The 22,307-nt window shown below is 34.6% G+C and overlaps 1 protein-coding gene across 1 annotated transcript in view; it reads left to right on the top strand.

Moving 5' to 3' along the window:
- Positions 1-22,307, top strand: part of LOC149833377 (uncharacterized) — a 110,583-nt gene that overhangs the window by 68,367 nt on the left and 19,909 nt on the right. The window contains exons 12-13 of the mRNA XM_090015092.1: positions 10,136-10,265; positions 11,881-11,940. Coding sequence (XP_089871218.1) covers positions 10,136-10,265; positions 11,881-11,940 — 190 coding nt within the window. The remainder of the gene's footprint in view (positions 1-10,135; positions 10,266-11,880; positions 11,941-22,307) is intronic.

The following is a 22,307-nucleotide window of genomic DNA, read 5'->3' as shown; positions in this document are numbered from 1 at the left end:
TAACTGGAGCCTCATTAAGCCTTCGCTGAATATGTCCAAACCACTGTAAACGATCCTCTCTCATCTTATTTTCAATGGATGCAACGCCTACCTTCTTACGTATCTCCTCGTTTCGAATCTTATCTTTTATTGTATTTCTACACATCCATCTAAGCATACGCATCTCAACTACACTCATTTTTTGAATATGATGTCTCTTGGCAGCCCAACGTTCCGTACCATATAGTAAAGCGGGCCTAATTGTCGTTCTATAAAACTTTTCCTTCAACCGCAATGACATTGTACGATCGCACAACACTCCAGTTGCACTTTTCCATTTCATCCACCCAACCTTTATCCTATGATTTACATCTTCATCAATTTCTCCATACTTTTAAATGATAGATCCCAAATATTTGAAACAGTCATCCACCGATATTTCTTGCTCACCAAGCTTCACTACACTCCCATCACTACTTCGTTGCTTACTAAACCGTCATTCCATATATTTTGTCTTACTCTTACTCAACTTAAAACCTCTTGCTTCCAATGTCTGTCTCCATAATTCTAACTTATCATTAACCTCAACTCTAGACTCATCAATCAAAACAATATCGTCAGCAAACAACATACACCACGACACATTTTCTTGAATTGATCTCGTAAGCTCATCCATCACTATAGCAAATAGGAAAGGGCTTAAAGCAGATCCTTGATGTAACCCAACCGTTATAGGAAAATTGGTTGTCACCCCTCCACAAGTGCGAACATTGGTTACTACTCCTTCGTACATATCTTTAATTATACTAATGTACTTGAGAGAAACACCTTTCTTCATTATTGTCCATCAGAGAACATCCCTAGGTACTCTATTGTATGCCTTCTCCAATTCAATAAAAACCATATGCAAATCTTTGTTCCTCTCTCTATATCTCTCAATAAGTTGTCTAAGAAGATGTATAGCTTACATAGTTGATCTTTCAGGTATAAAACCAAATTGATTCTTCGATATCATGACAACCTTCCTCAACCTATACTCAATCACCCTCTCCCAAAGTTTCATAGTATGACTCATGAGTTTTATACCACGATAGTTTGTGCAATCTTGTATATCACCTTTATTCTTATATAGAGGCACCAAAGTACTCTTCCTCCACTCATTAGGCATCTTATTTGTCCGCCAATTCTTGTTAAAAAGATTTGTCAACCATTCTAAACCTTTCTCACCCAAGCATTTTCAAGCCTCGATAGGTATACCATCTGGGCCAACTGTCCTTCTTGATTTCATTTTCTTCAAAGCTTCTGCAATTTCTTTCTTTTGAATCTTGTGCATCAAGTCACGATTCATCTCATAAAAAGGAATGGAGAAGTCTCCAAGATCCTGAGCTTGACTTTTATTAAATAGCTTATCAAAATAATCTTTCCATCTTTCCTTAATCTCCTCATCTTTGACTGAAACCCTTTGTGTTTCATCTTTGATACATCTAACCATACCCAGATCCCTCGATTTCCTATCTCTCATCTTTGCAAGCCTATAAATATCCTTCTCGCCCTCTTTGATATCCAACTTGTCATAAACCTCCTTATATACCTTATCCCTCGCATTTCAAACTACTTTTTTAGCTTCCTTCTTTGTTATCATATACTTCTCCAAATTCTCATTATCACGACTCTTACTTAGATTTCTATAACACTCTCTTTTAACCTTAATAGCTAATTTGACATCCTCGTTCCACCATGATGTATCCTTACCTAGCGGTGCACCGCCTTTAAACTCACCCAATACCTCCTTAGCCACCTTTCTTTTGTCACCCGCTATCTTATTCCACATTGATTCTGAATCCTCCTCGAGACACCAATCAACTTCCTTAACTACCTACTCTACAAACATTTCTTGTTTAGCTCCTTTTAGTGCCCACCACTTAATTCTAGGATCTATCCTATGTCTATCCCTTTTGCGGCATTTTCTAATTTTAAGATCTAAAATTAAGACTCTATGTTGTGTAGATACACTTTCTCTCGGTATAACCTTACAATCGATGCAACAACCCCTATCTCTCTTTCTAAGTAGGAAAAAATCTATCTGACTCGTATTAACCCCACTTTTAAATGTTACTAGGTGAGACTCCCTCTTCCTAAACCAAGTGTTTGCTAAGATCATATCATAGGACAAACCAAAATCTAAAATCCTTTCTCCACTTTTGTTTCTTTCTCCTATACCATAGCCTCCATGGATACTCTAAAATCCATCCCTACTGATGCCTACATGTCCATTAAGGTCACCGCCGATGAAAAGCTTTTCTCCATAAGATATCCTTTGTACTATTTCATCTAAATCTTGCCAAAATTGATGCTTAATGGAATCATCTAAACCTACTTGAGGTGCATAAACACTAATAATATTATTAATATCCGTACCTAATACTAATTTAATAAGTAAAATCCTATCACCCTTCCTACGGACCTCAACTACATTATCTATAAACTCACGAGTAATAACAATCCCTACTCCATTCCTATTCTTATTTATTCCTGTATACCAAATCTTATATCCCAAAGGTTCTATCACTTTAGCTTTCTCACCTACCCATTGTTAGAAATTGACTTGGAATACGTTGGGTTCAATAATGAACCCATACTTATCCACGTGGAGTGCAAATATACCCATTAAAGGGAAACAACATAAGCACATAATGTGCTAACACATAAAACCCATAAAAAGGGAAAAATATGACATAAAGTCATAAGTTGCATATCATTGAAGAATAATGGAGAAGGGGTAAAAACCCCATTACAATGGAGCATAAGCTCACTCAAGTATATCAAATACAAAGGGGAAATCCCCTATTTATAAGCATGAAAAGGGACCACCTTGGGGGCTCCCAAAGGGGACGTTGGAGAGCCCCCAACGGTCACATTTGTGACCGTTGGGGGCTCCCAACGTCACTTTTGGGAGGCCCCCATTGTGGTACGAAATCCAAAAATATAAAAAACAAAAAATAAAAATAAAACAAAATTACAATGCATATTCCAATTGGAATATGCGTAAAATGCTAATTTACAAGAATACCCTTGAGGGTATTTTAGGAAGATAAAATATATATTTATATATATATATAAATAGAGATATGTATACATATATATATATATGTATACGTATCTTTATATATATATATATAAATATATATATGTACATTTAAGGATCAACATATTTTTTAACACCCCCCCTCAATCTTTGCGGGGAAACGAAAAGATTGAACAATGGGCAAGACTCCAAGAGGCTCCGGCAAGGATGTCATGAAACTTGAAAAGGCCTTCCTCCTATTGTCTTCAAATTTCCCGAACTATCCAGGGTACTTCTCTTTGTCCTATCTCCAAGATCCTGTGAAATAACAACAAAGAAACAAGTAAAACAAATATTTGTACTTTTATTCAAATGAAACATTTCTAACTAGCACAGGTTAGAAGAGATGTAAATTATGCAAAAATGACACCAAAGTTTCAAAATCATATATCATGTTTAAAACAAAATGAGCGGAAGCAAATTATGCAGAAATAAATTGCAAGAATGCATAATGCATTCATAAGGTCCAACGTTGGACAAATATAACCCCATAATGGGGAATATCAAAATGGTCCACTAAGGGACACCACAATAAGCCTACGAAGAGGCATGATATACATAAACATTTATTGAATGAGGGCCCAAAAAGGCCATAAAGAGCATATGCATATATTTATCATGAAATGAATTAATACTCAAAGAACTCATTAATGAACATGCTTCAAACATGTAATGAAGTGTCAAACAAGAGAAACAAAGTCTCCAAGCATACTTTAGGCAAAATAAACCCAAGAGTTCACAAGGTTTTAAAATCATTTATGAAAGACAGACTTAATACACATTTTGCATATAAGGGTGGCAAAAAACCATAAGCACTTAATATATAGATTAAATGCTAAGAAATCAACTTGATATGCATATCAAAAATATGATTTGCTTGAAAAACACAAGTCATGAATGAAATTTTGCAAATTTGAACAATAGTTTATCCATTACAAACATCTTCCTCATTAGTCCTCCAAAACCCATAAATCAAGTGTATAAGCTACTAGATCAAGAATATAAAGCCATTAAAGGCCAAAGACACACACAAAGGTGTGTAAAAGAACCTCTTGTCTACATATAATAATACTTGAAATAAGTGCATCTACGACAAGAACAAGAGAATACATGCCAACATGGACTAAAAAGTATCTCTTGTCTACGTAAAAAATACACTTAAAACCAAGTATGTTCAGCTACTAGAACAAGAGTAATAAGCCAACCATGGGCTAAAACATAATACATCTCTTGTCTACATATGATAGCACTTGAAATGAGTGAAATAAGCCAACCATGGGCATACATCTTAAGCGACTAGAACAAGGACACAAACGCCAACATAGGCTAAAAATCACACACCATGGTGTGAATCAACGTGCCTTGTCTATATATAAGATCACTCAAGACAAGTGTGTTTAGCTACTAGACCAAGAGAGCAAAAAGCCAACAAAGGGCTAAAAACACACGAAGGTGTAATAAAATTCTTGTCTACATATGATGACACTTAGATAATGGGCATAAAAGGAAAAGACTTTTGAGGCAATAAACTTGTAATGAAAATAAACCTCGAATGAAACAATATTCCTTTTAAAACAAATTCTCATAACAATAACATGTATGTAAAAAATATCTTCAACAAGATACTATAATCGATAAAATAAAATTCTTGAGAACAAATGTGTGAACATACACACACCAAGAACACATAGAATACTTGTGCAAAATCACAAGAACACATGTGCACAACGAGCACAACATATGGAATCACAAATGTGCAAATGTACTCATAAGATTCATAAACAAATAAAAGGTTGGGCTATAATCCCAAAACATCTTGATTTTAAATGTACCTTAAAACATTTAAGGTTTCAAATACCATATGTCCATCACATTTACTTAGAAGCATCCATAATATCAATGGCACAAGAACAAACTAGTGACACACTCATATATCAAATCATTCTAGAGTCCCAAGGTGCCCATAACTCACCTCAATCACCATCTATAATATGGTAAGTGGACAATCTAAAAAGACATAACAACGAGTGTCACACTCATAATTAGAGATCATATACCAAATCATTCTAGAGTCCCAAGGTGCCCATAACTCACCTCAACTACCATCTATAATATGGCAATTTGGACAATCTAAAATGATATAACACGAGGTGCCCATAACTCACCTCAACAAACATCTCTAATAAAATAATAAGGCCAAAACAATGATGCATTAAATAACATGTGATGGACAAACATAAATGCCACAAAAGGGCAATAAACACATAAGGAATCATTTTTCCAAATAAAAAAATTTTACAAAGAGGACCGATTAACAAATTGAATCAAAGGTCCAATATAATCCATCAAAACAATTTTGCATAACCACGAATTATGCTTAATCTTCAAAAGAAGTCTTGTACACCAAAAAAGGCTTACTATGCAACATAACATGAAATATTAAGCAACATCATGTGTATGAACCAATTTGGAACAAACAAGCCTTAACTATGAAAGACATAAGGTGCAATTAAACAGTGAAGTTGGTGAAGTTCAAAAATAACAAACTTAGGCCAATATAGGCATTCATAAAGATGGTGAATTTCGAAAAACTTATGAAATCTACTATTTCAACTTAAAAATGATAAACAATCATGAAATCTTCATAAAAGAGTATATACTCACAAGAAGATTATAAGGACCGAAAGGCTCCTTAAGGAGAGTTTGAACAAACAAACATATACAACTCCCAAGGAAGGAGAAAACTCCATTAAAGTGGAAGAAATCCCAACAAAATAGATTCATTAACAAAACCTTATGATAAATAAGATTGTACTATGGCTTAAATAAAAAATAAACATTTATTGAGGAAAAATTTAACACTCTTAAGTTTTACCGAAAAACATGACTTAATAGATTATTACCTACTCCTAATGAAATAAGTACACAATAAACATTAGTGAAGACCATAACTTTTGTAATGAAATATGCAGAAAAGCAAAAGAGTGCATTAAGCACTTACAACATTCACTAATGAACAAACAAAAGGGCAAACACCAAAACCCACAAGAGACAATCACAACATAAAAATATAAATGTCTCTTATTGAAAAGAGAGAGAACTCTCTAAATGTTGAAAACATCCTTAAGAGTGTAAAGATGGAAAGAAAATCACCATATTCCATAAGACCATTTTAAAACTTAATTCAACCGGCATTAAAAAAAAAACTTTCTTAATTAAATGTTGCTCATATAAAACGGACACATAATATGAAATTTTTCATATATGCCAAACATTTTTCAAAAAACTATTTCACAAGCATTTTAATCTTAACATACCTTTCTTTAAAGACTAAACATTCATATAAAGGTATTTTCATAAACAAGGTTAGGTTTAAAATGTAAATTCAAAGTTCCAACGGTCATAAATTTTTTACCGACCCATTAAAGCAAGTTTTGAGCAATCATATATCTAATTTTTCGCCAAACAAGTTATCATTTAAAGTTTTTCAAAGAAAAACATACGAAAACGATTCAATGGAGTAGCAAGAAACTCAAAAAAGACATAATGACAAAAATCACACATAAAGAAAAGAACATATTCCATTCTTCATACAATACTCAAAGAAATAGAATGCATACCGAATAACTATAAGAAAGACAATAGAGAGAAATGAATACTTCACCATTTTTCTTAAACAAATTCTTGAATACCACGCTTCCCGATGCACCAAAGAGCAACTCGATCTCAACCTCGCTCTGATACCATGTTAGAAAGTGACTTGGAATACGTTGGGTTCAATAATGAACCCATACTTATGCACGTGGAGTGCAAATATACCCATTAAAGGGAAACAACATAAGCACATAATGTGCTAACACATAAAACCCATAAAAAGGAAAAAATATGACATAAAGTCATAAGTTGCATATCATTGAAGAATAATGGAGAAGGGGTAAAAACCCCATTACAATGGAGCATAAGCTCACTCAAGTATATCAAATACAAAGGGGAAATCCCCTATTTATAAGCATGAAAAGGGACCACCTTGGGGGCTCCCAAAGGGGACGTTGGAGAGCCCCCAACGGTCACATTTGTGACCGTTGGGGGCTCCCAACGTCACTTTTGGGAGGCCCCCAATGTGGTACGAAATCCAAAAATATAAAAAACAAAAAATAAAAACAAAACAAAAATTACAATGCATATTCCAATTGGAATATGCGTAAAATGCTAATTTACAAGAATACCCTTGAGGGTATTTTAGGAAGATAAAATATATATATTTATATATATATATATATAAATAGAGATATGTATACATATATATATATATGTATACGTATCTTTATATATATATATAAATATATATATGTACATTTAAGGATCAACATATTTTAACACCCATTTGGTCTCTTGTAGACATAAAATATCCATCTTTCACTTACACATAACATCTACTAGATCTACCAACTTGTCAGTTAAAGACCCTATGCTCCAAGTGGCTAACTTAATTTTATGGTCTTAAACTATCTTCTTTACCCCCACCCCTCCAACAAAGTGAGTGAACCCTTGCTTATTTGACACCACACCCGGGCGCCTGTGTGACGCGTCACTTCTGGGCGACGACCTAGCAACCCTTGCCCATTTATCACTGCCTCCGGGCCTATAGAGTACAACGCGTCGCTTGTCGCTCAGTAGGGAACGCCCCAACAAAATTCTCATTTTGTTGAGGTATTCACAGACATAAAATTCTGTAATTAATTCCATTACTCTGGAGGTAATCGATGAATATTTGTCCCTACCATCACATTGAAAATTGAGGATGCTAGAAGAAAATTGATTCAAAACAAAAACTGAAACTTACGAAACAAATAAAAAACTCAAAGATATGCTTTATAAAGAAAATTCATGTGAAGCAATAATAATCATAAAAAAAATGACATAATATCAACTACTAGAAAGGGATAAAATAGGGGCTGGTCCCTAATATCAGAATGAACAATCTCAAAAGGTTTCGAACCTCTTTTATTATGGGAATTAAAAGGAAGAACATGCCTCTTACATACTTGACAACTTGAACAAACATGACCATCTTACTCTTGACTCAAATTGGACTTGTCTAAAAGACCACTAGAAACCAATCTCTTAATGAAAACACACTTACAATGACCCAAACGACTGTGTCATATATCTAGCTTATTGGACTTAGACAAACTGAAGACACATATAGGAGAAACATACTTGAGCTTCGAATTCTGGTTCAACCGAGCATGAGCAACTGAAGGATCCTTCTTGAAGATGTACATATTTTTACATTTCTCCTTTTTAGCTAATGTCTTCCTCGTTTGGATGTCCTTGACATACATAGAAGAGGGAGTAAATTCGATGTAAGAATTTGTGTCATCCACAAGCTTGGATACAAACACAATATTCTTCTTAATATTAGGAAAGCAAAGGACATTAGACAATTCAATAGATTTGGAACTAGATATAATGAAATATGCGGAAAAACAAATACAAAGTGCACACACACTATTACAAGCCCAATAAAGAACAAAACAAAGGCATTAAAGCATTACACAAGTGCAAGGTGCTTATTACAAGACTTCAAAGAGTCTAAACAATAACACAACATAAAAATATCATCTTTATTGAGTAGAATGTTTAGTAAAAAACATTAGAAACAAATGAGCGGTTTTACCCCTATTTATACACAAGAGGTAGTCTCAATAGAGTTGTTTGAACAATCCAACAACTAGAAATTGAGCTGTTGGACTATTCCAACAACTCTATTGACTAGTCCAAAAAGAAACACATACTCAAGTATGTACATATATACATGGAAGCAGCTAATGAAGGCTTTTGGTGAAGATAATGAAGACATTTTGGGTTCTTTCTTTTTGTAATTACAAACTTCTCTTAATTTTGAGGGGGGGGTGTTAAGTTATATGTATGATTCCACATAGTTATATATATCTTGTATATATATGTATATATAACTGTATTTAATAATGTAATTTAGATTGCCTACCAGGGGCATTTTGGTTATTTTGAACAAGGGTAGTTCTGCCATTTAGAAAATAGGTTTTTCTTTTTTTGTATTTATTTCTCTTTATTATTTTTGTATTTGCCACTTTTTATAAGGGCATTATTGTAAATGCTTTCATATAGTTGTTGGGAATACTCCCAACGACTATGTCTATTTTGGGGACTCCCTTTGGCATCTTCTTGTCTATAAATAAGGGCTTAAAGCCCCTTGTATTGTTAAGCTTCTAAGAAGCTCTTTTATGAATAAATTCATTAAGTTTAAGTGTGGTGTCTCTCTTTTGATATTGTATGCACTCTCGTGCTTGTGTAAGCCTTAGTGCTTTTTGGATTGTCTCATAGTAGACTTGTGCATGTGCACTTTGTGTTTGTGATCTTGTAAGCCCTTAAAGGCTCTTGTTTAACATTTCCACATATTTCATTATGGTTTAGAGGTTTAACTTTTGCCCTCTAACTTGCCATCATTCACAAGACATATCAAGTGTTTCTTGGCGTAATACATTTACCCTTCCAAGGGCCGTGCAAGCCCAAAGAAGTGCAGCATTAGAAGGCTAGCTCTTTCATGCAACCCAAAGAAGTGCAGCATTAGAAGGCTGGCACTTTGAATCCCCAAGGCAGGGTGCAACCCTTGCACCATAATTGGGGGACTTTCACTACCTTAAAGAAGTAATAGTGTAACACACCTCAAGTCAGTGTCTACTGCAGGAAAGTGACATCCCTATACTTTCACTCTATTAATTTTTACGTCTTTTGTTCATGTTGAGTTGCTAATTGAATAGGTACTTAAGTGTGAAATGATGACATCAATGTGTAAAAGTATAAAGCGATTAGTTTCAATTTTAGTTTGTTTATATTTGCTCTCTCTCTCTCTCTCTGTACATGTGATGCATTTGAGTGTGCAATTCATGTCTTTGTCTAGGTAAATTGAAGGTGCCTCGTACATTGAAATCTACTAATGCAAAGAATAATCCATGCTTGTCTAATTACAAATAGTATCATGTCATGTAGGTTTGCTCATCCTTGGTTGGCATTCTTGATGTTCATTCCTAGTTCACTTATTGGTTTGCTGATACCAAGGATTATCTCAAATGATCACTCTTTTCCACAAGCTGTAACAACGTCAAAGTCATCAGAAAGGGTATCTACTTCACTTCCAGCAAGATTTTCGAGTGTTACTGGATATTTGTATAACAATATATGTGTCTGATTCTCTTCATAAGCATGATGGATTAATGTAAATATTTGTGGCCCAAACCAATTGGCACCACATTGTGATAATGTTTTTAAATAGATGAAACAATGAATTTGACATCTGTAGACAAGTTCCATCGTGCATGATGGATTAGTGTAAATATTTGTGGCTCAAACCAATTGGCACCGCATTGTGCAAATTGTTATTTAATAGATGAAACGATGAATTTGACATATTTAGACAAGTTCCATCATTCAGGAAATAATGGTTGATGAGGATCAACTCATCCTGATTATGAATTCATAGACTCCCGTGGGGGGGTTTTCATTGCTCCAAAAAAAAAGAAAGAAAAAGTGAAACTTTACCAGGAAAAGTGTAGCCCCATGCTTAGCTCTCATGCACATCAAGAATGAAGAAATCCTCCCTGGTAAAAATGTCCCAAAAAGCATGTGGCCCATTTCATTTTACTCAGTAAAATTGTCTCAATTCTAGAGATGTGACACTCTTATTAGATTTTTTTTGTAATGGGAAATGGTCCATGGGTAAATCTCCTTTGAGGAGAAAAGGTCTTGGGCATTCAAACGGCCTCTTAGTTACTGTACCTGGACTTTGAATATTCCTCATCTCACCATTCGAATGAATTTTTGTTACTATAAAAATGATTAATAATCCAAAATTGATTTTTCAACTACTTAAAATCTTTGTAGTGGTTAAATACAGGAAAATATCTAACCTCCAAATCCGTTGTTGAAGTATGAATAAACGTAGCCAAAGGCCACAATTCTTCACCTGAACAAGGAAATGAAAAAGTACAGTAAACGCCCGGAGTTCGTATTTACCTTCATTCAGACATGAAGGAGATGCTATCTAAAGTGATCGGTCATCTTTGAACTTGTTTGTTGAATTTAGGTCAATCATACAAGTCTTTAGATGAATACTTCTGATCTAAAGAAATCTAATTGATCAAAATGTTAAATCTGAAATATTAAAAACAATTTTCTGGAAGCCTTATTTTTGTGTATCATTTATTTTACCATTTTTTGGGAAGTCACATTTCTTAGCTGATAATAGCATTCTTTTAGGATAATGACTAATGCCAAAGTTGGGCCAGTTAGAAGTTGCATGACGGTAGCCTGAATCCAATATTGACTATAGAAACTAGGTCCTGTACAGTGATAACCTGAACATTCGAATGAAGCAACAGTTTGATTAATTATCAAAGGCCAGTATTTCTTCATATTTACAAGGAGGTAGAATCTCTATTGTTCCTGCAGATAAATAAATTTGATAAGGTAGGATAAAGAATAGCATCACCACTAGTGAACAACACCAGCATGCATCTGTATTTCATGATGCTTTATTTTTTTCTTTTGCTTGTTGGCATCATCTTCCAAAGAATTAGTACTTTATTGTTTTGTTTTTCTTTGTCAGTAGCTTTTATATATATATATATATATATATATATATATATAGAGAGAGAGAGAGAGAGAGAGAGAGAGAGAGAGAGAGGCTGCTGTTCCAAGTGACATTCTGGTGGCTGATATGTTTTTGGACATTACAGGACCTATCAAATGAGATGCGTTTTTGGGGAGCATTTGGCTATTATTCTTCCCTAACTTTGGTATGAAAATTTTCCATTCTCATTTACTGCCATATTCATGCTCATTCATTTAATGGTGTCCTCTTTGTTAAACTACTGAAGGTGTTGCTTGGGCTGTTCTTGATGGGTAAGATAAATTTTGCTATTTGTCTGTTGAAGTTTTTTATGTGTAGCATCAGTTGTCTATCTTTGAAACATTGGAAAAACTAGGCAATATCTTGCAAAAACATTGTGGTATTTTCTGACAATTTTAATTTAAAATCTTTTTATTAATATTCATATATATTTATTTTTGTCTTGTAATAGTTAAATGCCCTATAGGGGCATTTATGTCTTTTCACATGTATATAAATACTGTTTATTAAAACAATATTTTTTTCTTTTTATTTTTATTTCATGTAATTAAGGGAGATCAATGGGGGCTCTATGGTCGTTCTGGGAGCTCCCAAGGGTCTCCCTCCTTGTTTGTTGTTGTGGTGTATAAATAGGGGTCTCATGCTTTCCAAGCATATACTCAATAAAGAATATCTTTTTTAGTTGTTTCCCTTTGTTGACTCTTTGTATTATCCACTGGACTTGTGTTCTTTTGTGCTTGTTGTGCTTTTGTGCCCTTGTCCACTATTGGACTTGTATCTGCTTTTGCACTTTGTTCTAACAATTGGGCATACTTCGTTACATGGTATCAGAGACATAATGCTCTTGGTCCCTTGGGAAAGTGGTCATATCGTAATTGTGAGATAGCATTCAAAGTGTTCGTGGGTTGGTGGTGCTTGCGGAACTCAAGGTAGAGGAGCTCTTTCGTGGTCTTCCATATTTTCTCTTCCTTCTTTTATCAAGCCAAAATGGAGAATGAACAAAAGATAGATCCCTCCTTCAAATTAAATGGTTTCAATTATATGATGTGGGTATCCGGTATGAAAAATAACCTCAAAGGCAAGAAGCTTTGGGGATACATGATGGGCTTTATTCTGAAGCCTCAACTCAAACTCACTGAGTTGGAAGCAAATCAAGAAAAAGCATTGGAAGGTGATGCTCGAATTAAAACCATTGAAGATCATCAATCCAAGGTAGATGATTGAGAAAGTAAACATGTAAAATTTCTTGCATGGTTCATGAACAATGTTGAGCTCAAAATATGTGCCAACATTGTTAAGTTTGTTAGGAAACGACTTTGAATATATTAGGTTCAATAATGAACCAATACACATGCACATGAAGTGCGAATATACCCACTAAAGGGGAAAACACAAGCACATAATGTGCTAACACATAAACCCACAAATGGGCAAAAATGCCTATAAGGCATAAGTTGATATTATTGAAAAGAGGAAGGGTGTAGCACCCATTACATGGAGCAAAGGCTCCTCCAAAGGAGTGAATAAATTACAAGGGGAGACCCCTATTTATAACAAGAGAGGAGCCACATAGGGGGCTCCCAAAGGAGTCGTTGGGAGCCCCCAACGGTCACATTTGTGACCGTTGGGGGCTCCCCAACGACTCTTTGGGGAGCCTCCCTAGGTGGCGCAAACCACAAGAATGAATAAAATAAAAAAATAAAAATAAAATTACAAACATATTCCAAATGGAATATGCGTAAAAATGAGAAAAGACTAAACTACCTTTATGCCTAATAATAGAGAAATATATATTTTATATATATAATTAGGAAGATACATATGCATATATACCATATATGTATCATCCTTTATATATATAAAATATATATAAGATTACAAAGATTGAATGATACATTTTAACAAAGTTCCGCAAAGCTAATGAGGCATGGTTTTTTATGAAGGGTATGTATATCCGAAAAGACCTTGCAAGGTAATTTTTTCTTCAAAAAAAAATATGTACCATCAAACAAAGGGGCATGAATGTCCGTGACTACTTTACTACTCTTGGTTTTCTATGGGACGAGTTATCCCTTTTTGAACCCAAATGAGTTGCTAGTGAGGATGTTGAGGGTTATGGAGAAAACAAAAAAGGATATAGATGTTTTGACCTTAAGAGTAACAAACTATATATCTCTAAAGATGTAACCTTTTTGGAAAATGAAAATGGTTTTGAGAGAATCAAGGAAAACAGGTAGATTATGCTTTTCTATTTTGACCTCTTGTCACAAGAAGAGTTGACTTCTTGTGATGATTCTTTGAATGATAACAACGATAATACCTTAAATGATAATGAAAATAGTGATAATAATGTGCATTCAAATGATGAGAATGCGGAATCACCTATATGAAATGATGATATTGTTGATAAACCCATGCAAATATATACCTGGCGTGAGCAAAAGAATCCTCCAAATGTTTTTGAAAAATATTCACAAAATTCTTTAGAAGCAACCTTACTTAGAAGATCCAATCATGTCTCCAACCCACCAAGTAGGTTTGTATCTTATGACACATTGACACTAAATTATAGAGCATGTCTAGTAGCTTTACATTCCTATCTTGAACCATCACATTATAATGAAGCCAAAAATCTTCCACAATGGGTTGAAGCAATGAATATAGAACTTAAAGCCCTTGAAAAGGCTAAAACATGAGAACTAACTTTATTACTCATAGGGAAGAAATTTATAAAATGTAGATGGGTTTTTAAAGTTAAAATCAAGAGTTGTAAGACTTTAAAAAGATACAAAGCTTAGTTAGTGGCCAAAAGGTACTCTAAAAAATATGAAATTGACTATGAAAAAACTTTACTCAGGAGCTAGAATGACTAGTGCTAGGAACTCATAGTCATTGCATCTATTCAAAAATGACCTATATACCAACTAGATGTTAAAAATGTTTTTCTAATGGTGAATTAAATGAGTAGGTTTATATGGATCCTCCATCGGAGTTTTGTATTGAAAAGGGTAAAATTCTTAAACTTAAAAAAGCTTATAAATTTAGTAATGTAATGACTCATCTGGGTTTTCATTCTTTCTATACTGGCACTGTTTTTTTTTTGTCAAAAGTACAAGTTCTAAAGTTGTTATTGTTCTACTTTATGCAGATATGATAATCACCGGAAGTGACAAGCAAGGAGTTAGTGATACTATGAAAATTTTAAAAGAAAATTTTGATATCTTAGGTTTTTTAAGATATTTCTTAGGCATTGAAGTTGTGTACTCTCCTAGAGGGTGCATTCTTTCTCAAATCAAATTTGTTGCTAATATTTGTACTAAGTTTGGTATTTCAATCTCAACCCAACTTTCTTTAAGAGCTTTCTACACATATAAACAAATTTTATCACAACCATGTATGTTCATTCATGCAAAAATCTCTCTATATAAAAAATGTTTGTGTATAAACACAATGCTAACAAACAAGAAGTGTGCACAAAGGCACATGGAGAACTCTCACAAGTGCACAAAGGCACGGATACACATGCACAAAGACATGGAAAATATGAACTTCAAGCTTTTAATACTTGGAGTCAACATAATAATAATAAAAAAACTCCTAAAGCCATACACAAGTTCAAATAGAATTGACATCAAATTTAAAAATAAATAAATATGATATATGACCCATTTATTGAGCAATCATATACCTAGAACAAAAAAATAAGTTTGCCAATTTTTAAAAGAAAATATTTTAGAACATGTGAACAAGTGAAATGTGATATGTGAAAAGTAAGGGTTCTCAAGTACCACAAACACGAAATGTGCACAACATAATGATAAAGAAAGCACATGCAAGAAATAGTTTCATAATGCATAATACTTTAAGAAAAGGGATACATACCGAATACTTCACGAAAAGGAAGAAAAACAATTAATACTTCACCATTCTTTGAAGATTCTTGAGCGACACACTTTCCAATGCACCAAAAGACAATCCGATCACAACCTTGCTTTGATACCATGTTAGAAAACAGAGGGTTCGATAATGAACCCATAAATGCACACTTAAGGTGCAAATACACAAACCCACTAAGGGGCAACCAAAAGCAGGTAAAGTGCTAAACCCATAAACCCACAAAGGGGTTAAGCCAAAAGGCTAAAAGAATATATCTTTATTATGAGAAATAGGGTAAAAACCCTTTTACAATGAAGCTCAAGCTCCCTCAAGAATACAAATACACAGGAGAGGACCCCCTTTTATAGGGGTTACATTGAGGGCCTTGGAGGGGCTCCAATGTAGTCGTTGGAGCCCCTCCAACGGTCACAAATGTGATCGTTGGAGGGGTCCAACGTCTACATTGGGCCCCCCAAGGTGGTACGAATATCAAAAAAGAAAATAAGAAAGGAAAAAATAAAAAAGAAAAGAAAAGAAAAAAGTACAATCATATTCCTAATGGAATATGCGTAAAATGGAAATGACAAAAATATCCTTTTAGGGTATTTTATATATATATATACAAAAGGAATTACGATTACATTTTAACAGCACCTCCATGAAATGAGAGAGTTCCCTAAAAACCAATGTTTTAATTAGTGTATTGAAACCCGTATCGCATGAGCCTGCGATATAGGAGTATTGTAAGATATGGGGGAAAAAGCAAGAAAAAAGGATAAATTATGCCATTTTTTTTAAATGACAAAAAAGAAATCTAAAAATTTAAAAACAAAAAATGCAAAACATAGAACACAAGCCCGGATAAAGAAATCTAAAAATTTAAAAACAAAAAAATGCAAAACAAAAGAAACTCCGCCTGTGTAGTTATACACTGCCGGTCCCAAGCCCGGATAAAGGAGGAGGGTTGCGGTAGGCCTGTGACAGCCAACATAAAAACTTTGTCATATCCTATGAAAATGAACCAATATGAGAATTTCGTTGGGGCGTTCCCTACTGAGCGACGCGCTGTACTCTCTAGGCCCGGAGGCAGTGATAAATGTGCAAGGGTTGCTAGGTCGTCGCCCAAAAGCGACGCGTCACACCGGCGCCCGGGTGTGGTGTCAAATAGGCAAGGGTTCCCTCACTTTGTTGGACGGGTGGGGGTAAAGAAGTTAGTCCAAGACCATAAAATTAGGTTAGCCACTTGGAACATAGGGTCTTTAACTGGTAAGTTGGTAGAGTTAGTAGATGTTATGTGTAGGAGAAAGATTGATATTTTATGTCTTCAAGAGACCAAATGGGTAGGTGAGAAAGCTAAAGTGATAGAACCTTGGGGATATAAGATTTGGTATACAGGAATAAATAGGAATAGGAATGGAGTAGGGATTGTTATGAGTCGTCAGTTTATAGATAATGTAGTTGAGGTCCGTAGGAAGGGTGATAGAATTTTACTTATTAAATTAGTATTAGGTACGGATATTATTAATATTATTAGTGTTTATGCACCTCAAGTAGGTTTAGATGATTCCATTAAGCATCAATTTTGGGAAGATTTAGATGGAGTAGTACAAGAGACATCTTATGGAGAAAAGCTTTTCATCGGCGGTGACCTTAATGGACATGTAGGCATTAGTAGGGATGGATTTGAGAATATCCATGGAGGCTATGGTATAGGAGAAAGAAATGAAAGTGGAGAAAGGATTTTAGATTTTTGTTTGTCCTATGATATGATCTTAGCAAACACTTGGTTTAGGAAGAGGGAGTCTCACCTAGTAACATTTAAAAGTGGGGTTAATACGAGTCAGATAGATTTTTTCCTACTTAGAAAGAGAGATAGGGGTTGTTGCATCGATTGTAAGGTTATACCAGGAGAAAGTGTAGCTACACAACATAGAGTCTTAATTTTAGATCTTAGAATTAGACAATGCCGCAAAAGGGATAGACATAGGATAGATCCTAGAATTAAGTGGTGGGCACTGAAAGGAGCTAAACAAGGAATGTTTGTAGAGCAGGTAGTTAAGGAAGTTGATTGGTGTCTCGAGGAGGATTCAGAATCAATGTAGAATAAGATAGCGGGTGGTATGAGAAAAGTAGCTAAGGAGGTATTGGGTGAGTCTAAAGGCGGTGCACCACTAGGTAAGGATACATCATGGTGGAACGAGGATGTCAAATTAGCTATTAAGGTTAAAAGAGAGTGTTATAGAAATCTAAGTAAGAGTCGTGATAATGAGAATTTGGAGAAGTATATGATAGCAAAGAAGGAAGCTAAAAAAGTTGTTCGAAACGCGAGGGCTAAGGTATATAAGGAGGTTTATGACAAGTTGGATACCAAAGAAGGCGAGAAGGATATTTATAGGCTTGCAAAGATGAGAGATAGGAAATCGAAGGATTTGGGTATGGTTAGATGTATCAAAGATGAAACGCAAAGGGTTTTAGTCAAAGATGAGGAGATTAAGGAGAGATGGAAAGATTATTTTGATAAGCTTTTTAATGATAGTCATGCTCAAGATCTTGGAGACTTCTCCATTCCTTTTCATGAGATAAATCGTGACTTCATGCGCAAGATTCAAAAGAAAGAAATTGCAGAGGCTTTGAAGAAAATGAAATCAAGAAGGGCAGTTGGCCCAGATGGTATACCTATCGAGGCTTGGAAATGCTTGGGAGAGAAAGGTTTAGAATGATTGACAAATCTTTTTAACTTGATTTGGCGAACAAATAAGATGCCTAATGAGTGGAGGAAGAGTACTTTGGTGCCTTTATATAAGAATAAGGGTGATATACAAGATTGCACAAACTATCGTGGTATAAAACTCATGAGTCATACTATGAAACTTTGGGAGAGGGTGATTGAGTCTAGGTTGAGGAAGGTTGTCATGATATCGGAGAATCAATTTGGTTTTATGCCTGGAAGATCAACTATGGAAGCTATACATCTTCTTAGACAACTTATTGAAAGATATAGAGAGAGGAACAAAGATTTGCATATGGTTTTTATTGATTTAGAGAAGGCATACGATAGAGTACCTAGGGACGTTCTCTGGTGGACAATGATGAAGAAAGGTGTTTCTCTCAAGTACATTAGTATAATTAAAGATATGTATGAAGGAGTAGTAACCAATGTCCGCACTTGTGGAGGGGTGACAACCAATTTTCCGATAACGGTTGGGTTACATCAAGGATCTGCTTTAAGCCCTTTCCTATTTGCGATAGTGATGGATGAGCTTACGAGATCAATTCAAGAAAATGTACCGTGGTGTATGTTGTTTGCTGATGATATTGTTTTGATTGATGAGTCTAGAGCTAGGGTTAATGCTAAGTTAGAATTATGGAGACAGACATTGGAAGCTAGAGGTTTTAAGTTGAGTAAGAGTAAGACTGAATATATGGAATGTCGGTTTAGTAAGCAACGAAGTAGTGATGAGAGTGTAGTGAAGCTTGGTGAGCAAGATATACCGGTGAATGATTATTTCAAATATTTGGGATCCATCATTCAAAAGTATGGAGAAATTGATGGAGATGTAAATCATAGGATAAAGGTTGGGTGGATGAAATGGAAAAGTGCTACTGGAGTGCTGTGCGATCGTAGAATGCCATTGCGGTTGAAGGGAAAGTTTTATAGGACGACTATTAGACCCGCTTTACTATATGGTATGGAATGTTGGGCTGCCAAGAGACATCATATTCAAAAAATGAGTGTAGCTGAGATGCGGATGCTTAGATGGATGTGTGGAAATACAATAAAAGATAAGATTCAGAACGAAGAGATACGTAAGAAGGTAGGTGTTGCACCCATTGAAAATAAGATGCGAGAGAATCGTTTACGGTGGTTTGGACATATTCGGCGAAGGCCTAATGATGCTCCAGTTAGAAGGTTGGAGAAATGGGAAAATATATTAGTTAAAAGAGGTCGGGGTAGGCCTAGGAAGACTTGGATGGAGATGATAGGAAAGGATATGAATGCTTTGAACCTCACCGAGGACATGGCGTTGGATAGAAATGATTGGAGGAAAAGGATTCATGTGGAAGACCCAAAATGAATTTCTTTTTTGATTCATATCGCTGACCCCAATTGTTTTGGGATGAAGGCGTAGTTGTTGTTGTTGTTGTTGTTGTATAGAACACAAGAAAAAATAAATAAACAAGAATGAGTGCAACAATTAAAAACAAGTAATTATATAAAAATAAACATAGTTGACTATTGACATTCAATAATTCTGATTTAGATAAAGTGAATTGATGATATTGATACTTGATTGAACATAGAAACATAGATACATGACTACAAAAGTCAAAATGTTCAAAAGTTCACTACATAAACTCAGAAAGTCAATAACATAAAAGTTCACTACAACTACATCGTTGACTACATGACTAAAAAGGTGAAAAGACTCAAAAGTATACTGCAACTGCATAATTCACTACAATAAGACTCATCAATCATCTTCATTGTTAAACATTCCTCGTTCATAATAAAAAATGGTATCTTGTTGTGGAGCAATTGGCGCTCGTGGGGCCTGTGCCTACTGTTTTTCTTCATCTTGATTAGATTCTGCCAGTGCATGAAGGTCTTGCGCACGTGCCAATTGTGGTAATCTTGCTTTTTGACTTTTATATATCTCACCAAAATTGACGGATATTATAGCATGTGCATCATCTGGAGCTCGCATGCATGGTTGCACTAGAGCACCACATTCTTGAACAATGTATTGTTTTATACGATATGCACCTCCATTAATCAATGCACGACAGAATATACATCTCAATATATTACGCCACCCAAAATCGTTGGTAATCTCACAAAATCACCATATCAGATCATCATGTCCAACCATTGCTAAATCTAATTATCGATTTATCACAAATACAAATAATTAAAACTTAAAATAAAATATCACTGCGTACCAAAGTCAAAAGGTTTACAACCTTACATAACAGATAAGACTAAGAAATGTCATACAAGGTTTCAAACTAAAGACCCAATGAATATATATATATATATATATATATATATATATATATATATATATATATATATATATCAGCTCAATGATTTTATTTTGTTGCAACGTAAATGTTCCCTAGACTTGAGATGTTGATGGCTCATTTTCATTTTCTGAATCTGGAACAACTTTTGGCAAATTTTCTCTAGTAAATGTTGCATGCACTTGTGCCTTTTGTTTATCTTCTATGAGACTCTTAAGAAGTTTGACACGAACATCAGAGGGAATACAATGAGTACATAATTGTACAATAGAGTTGTGATGCCATATGATGTGACACTTAAATCTATACATTCCATCATGCATTACAAAACCATAAAAGTTACACTTTAATATCCCTTTTAAAGGTGTCCCTAAATCCATCGGTTTATAATATTTTCATGTTGAATCATTTGAATTGCAACCTCCACCGTCCATCAACCTTTAGAGTATGATTTTGATATTTAAGAATACAAAAATAGGTGATTTAAGATGAGAAAAGGAAAAAAACTAAGATCAACAGCACATTAGGACTAAAAAAAGGCTAAATGCAAAAAAAATAAAAATAAACATCAAAAGAAATGAGCTTACCCTTGGTTTTGATGCTTGAAACCCTCTTCCAACTTCAATGTCACACAAATAAAACTCCTAAGCTTGATATTGAGGGTTAGAAGTGAAAAAACGTACGTAGGATGTAAATGAATGGATTTAAGGTAAATCAAGCTTCTATGACTCGATTTTGAGGGTTAGAAGTCAAAAAACATGTGTATGATGGAAATGAGGGGTTTTAGGATAAAAGAAGGGCTTTGAGGTTTGGTTTTGAGGGTTAAAATCCAAAAAAAGTTTGTGTAGGATGGAAATTAGTGAGATTTGAGGCTAACCATATTTCTAGGGCTTAAATCTAGCCAAAGCCCAATTTTTAGGGTGGATTTGATCTCAAAATAAGGTGGAAAGAATTAGAAAAGTGGCTGGAGAGGAAGATCATGAAAAAACGGGGTCAAAATGGCCCCATTGTGGTCGGTTGTCAGTTTATCAACACCGAAAAACTAAAAAAAAGAAGCTAGACTCGAACGATACAAGGATGTATAGTATGATACACCCCTGTATCGTACGATACATATCGTATCAGTACGATAATCATATCAAATACGATTTGCTACTTAAATTATATTGGTTTCCCCACTGACACTATGATATATCCTATCATATTGTACTATATGATACTGACAACACTGCTAAAAACACAAAAATCAATAGTTGAGACTGTCATTATGATTTCCTCCCCAATTATCATTAGTATAAGCAATTAATTTTAAAGAAGATGAGGAGAAGAAAAGCCCTTTTGTGATGAAATTCTTAATATATCTGATAATTCTTAACATTGCACTCATATTCACAATGGTGGGTGCATGTTGAAACTAGTTTGTTGTATGCTCGACATGAGCTATATCTGGCTTTGTAATTGACAAATAGGTTAGGGACCCGATCAGTTGTCGATATAGAGTTGGATCTTCAAGAAGTGTTCCATTTTCGAGCCTCATCTTTGTGTTAATCTTCGACATATCCACTTTCTTGTCATCTAAAATCGTTGATCAAGTTATGATATCTGCAACCAGTTTCATTTGAGACAATATATATC

The sequence above is a fragment of the Nuphar pumila genome, chromosome 7 (genome assembly GCF_984573655.1).
Source record: "Nuphar pumila chromosome 7, dmNupPumi1.hap1.1, whole genome shotgun sequence".
In the NCBI taxonomy this organism is placed as follows: domain Eukaryota; kingdom Viridiplantae; phylum Streptophyta; class Magnoliopsida; order Nymphaeales; family Nymphaeaceae; genus Nuphar; species Nuphar pumila.
This window is presented reverse-complemented; position numbering and strand designations above follow the sequence as displayed.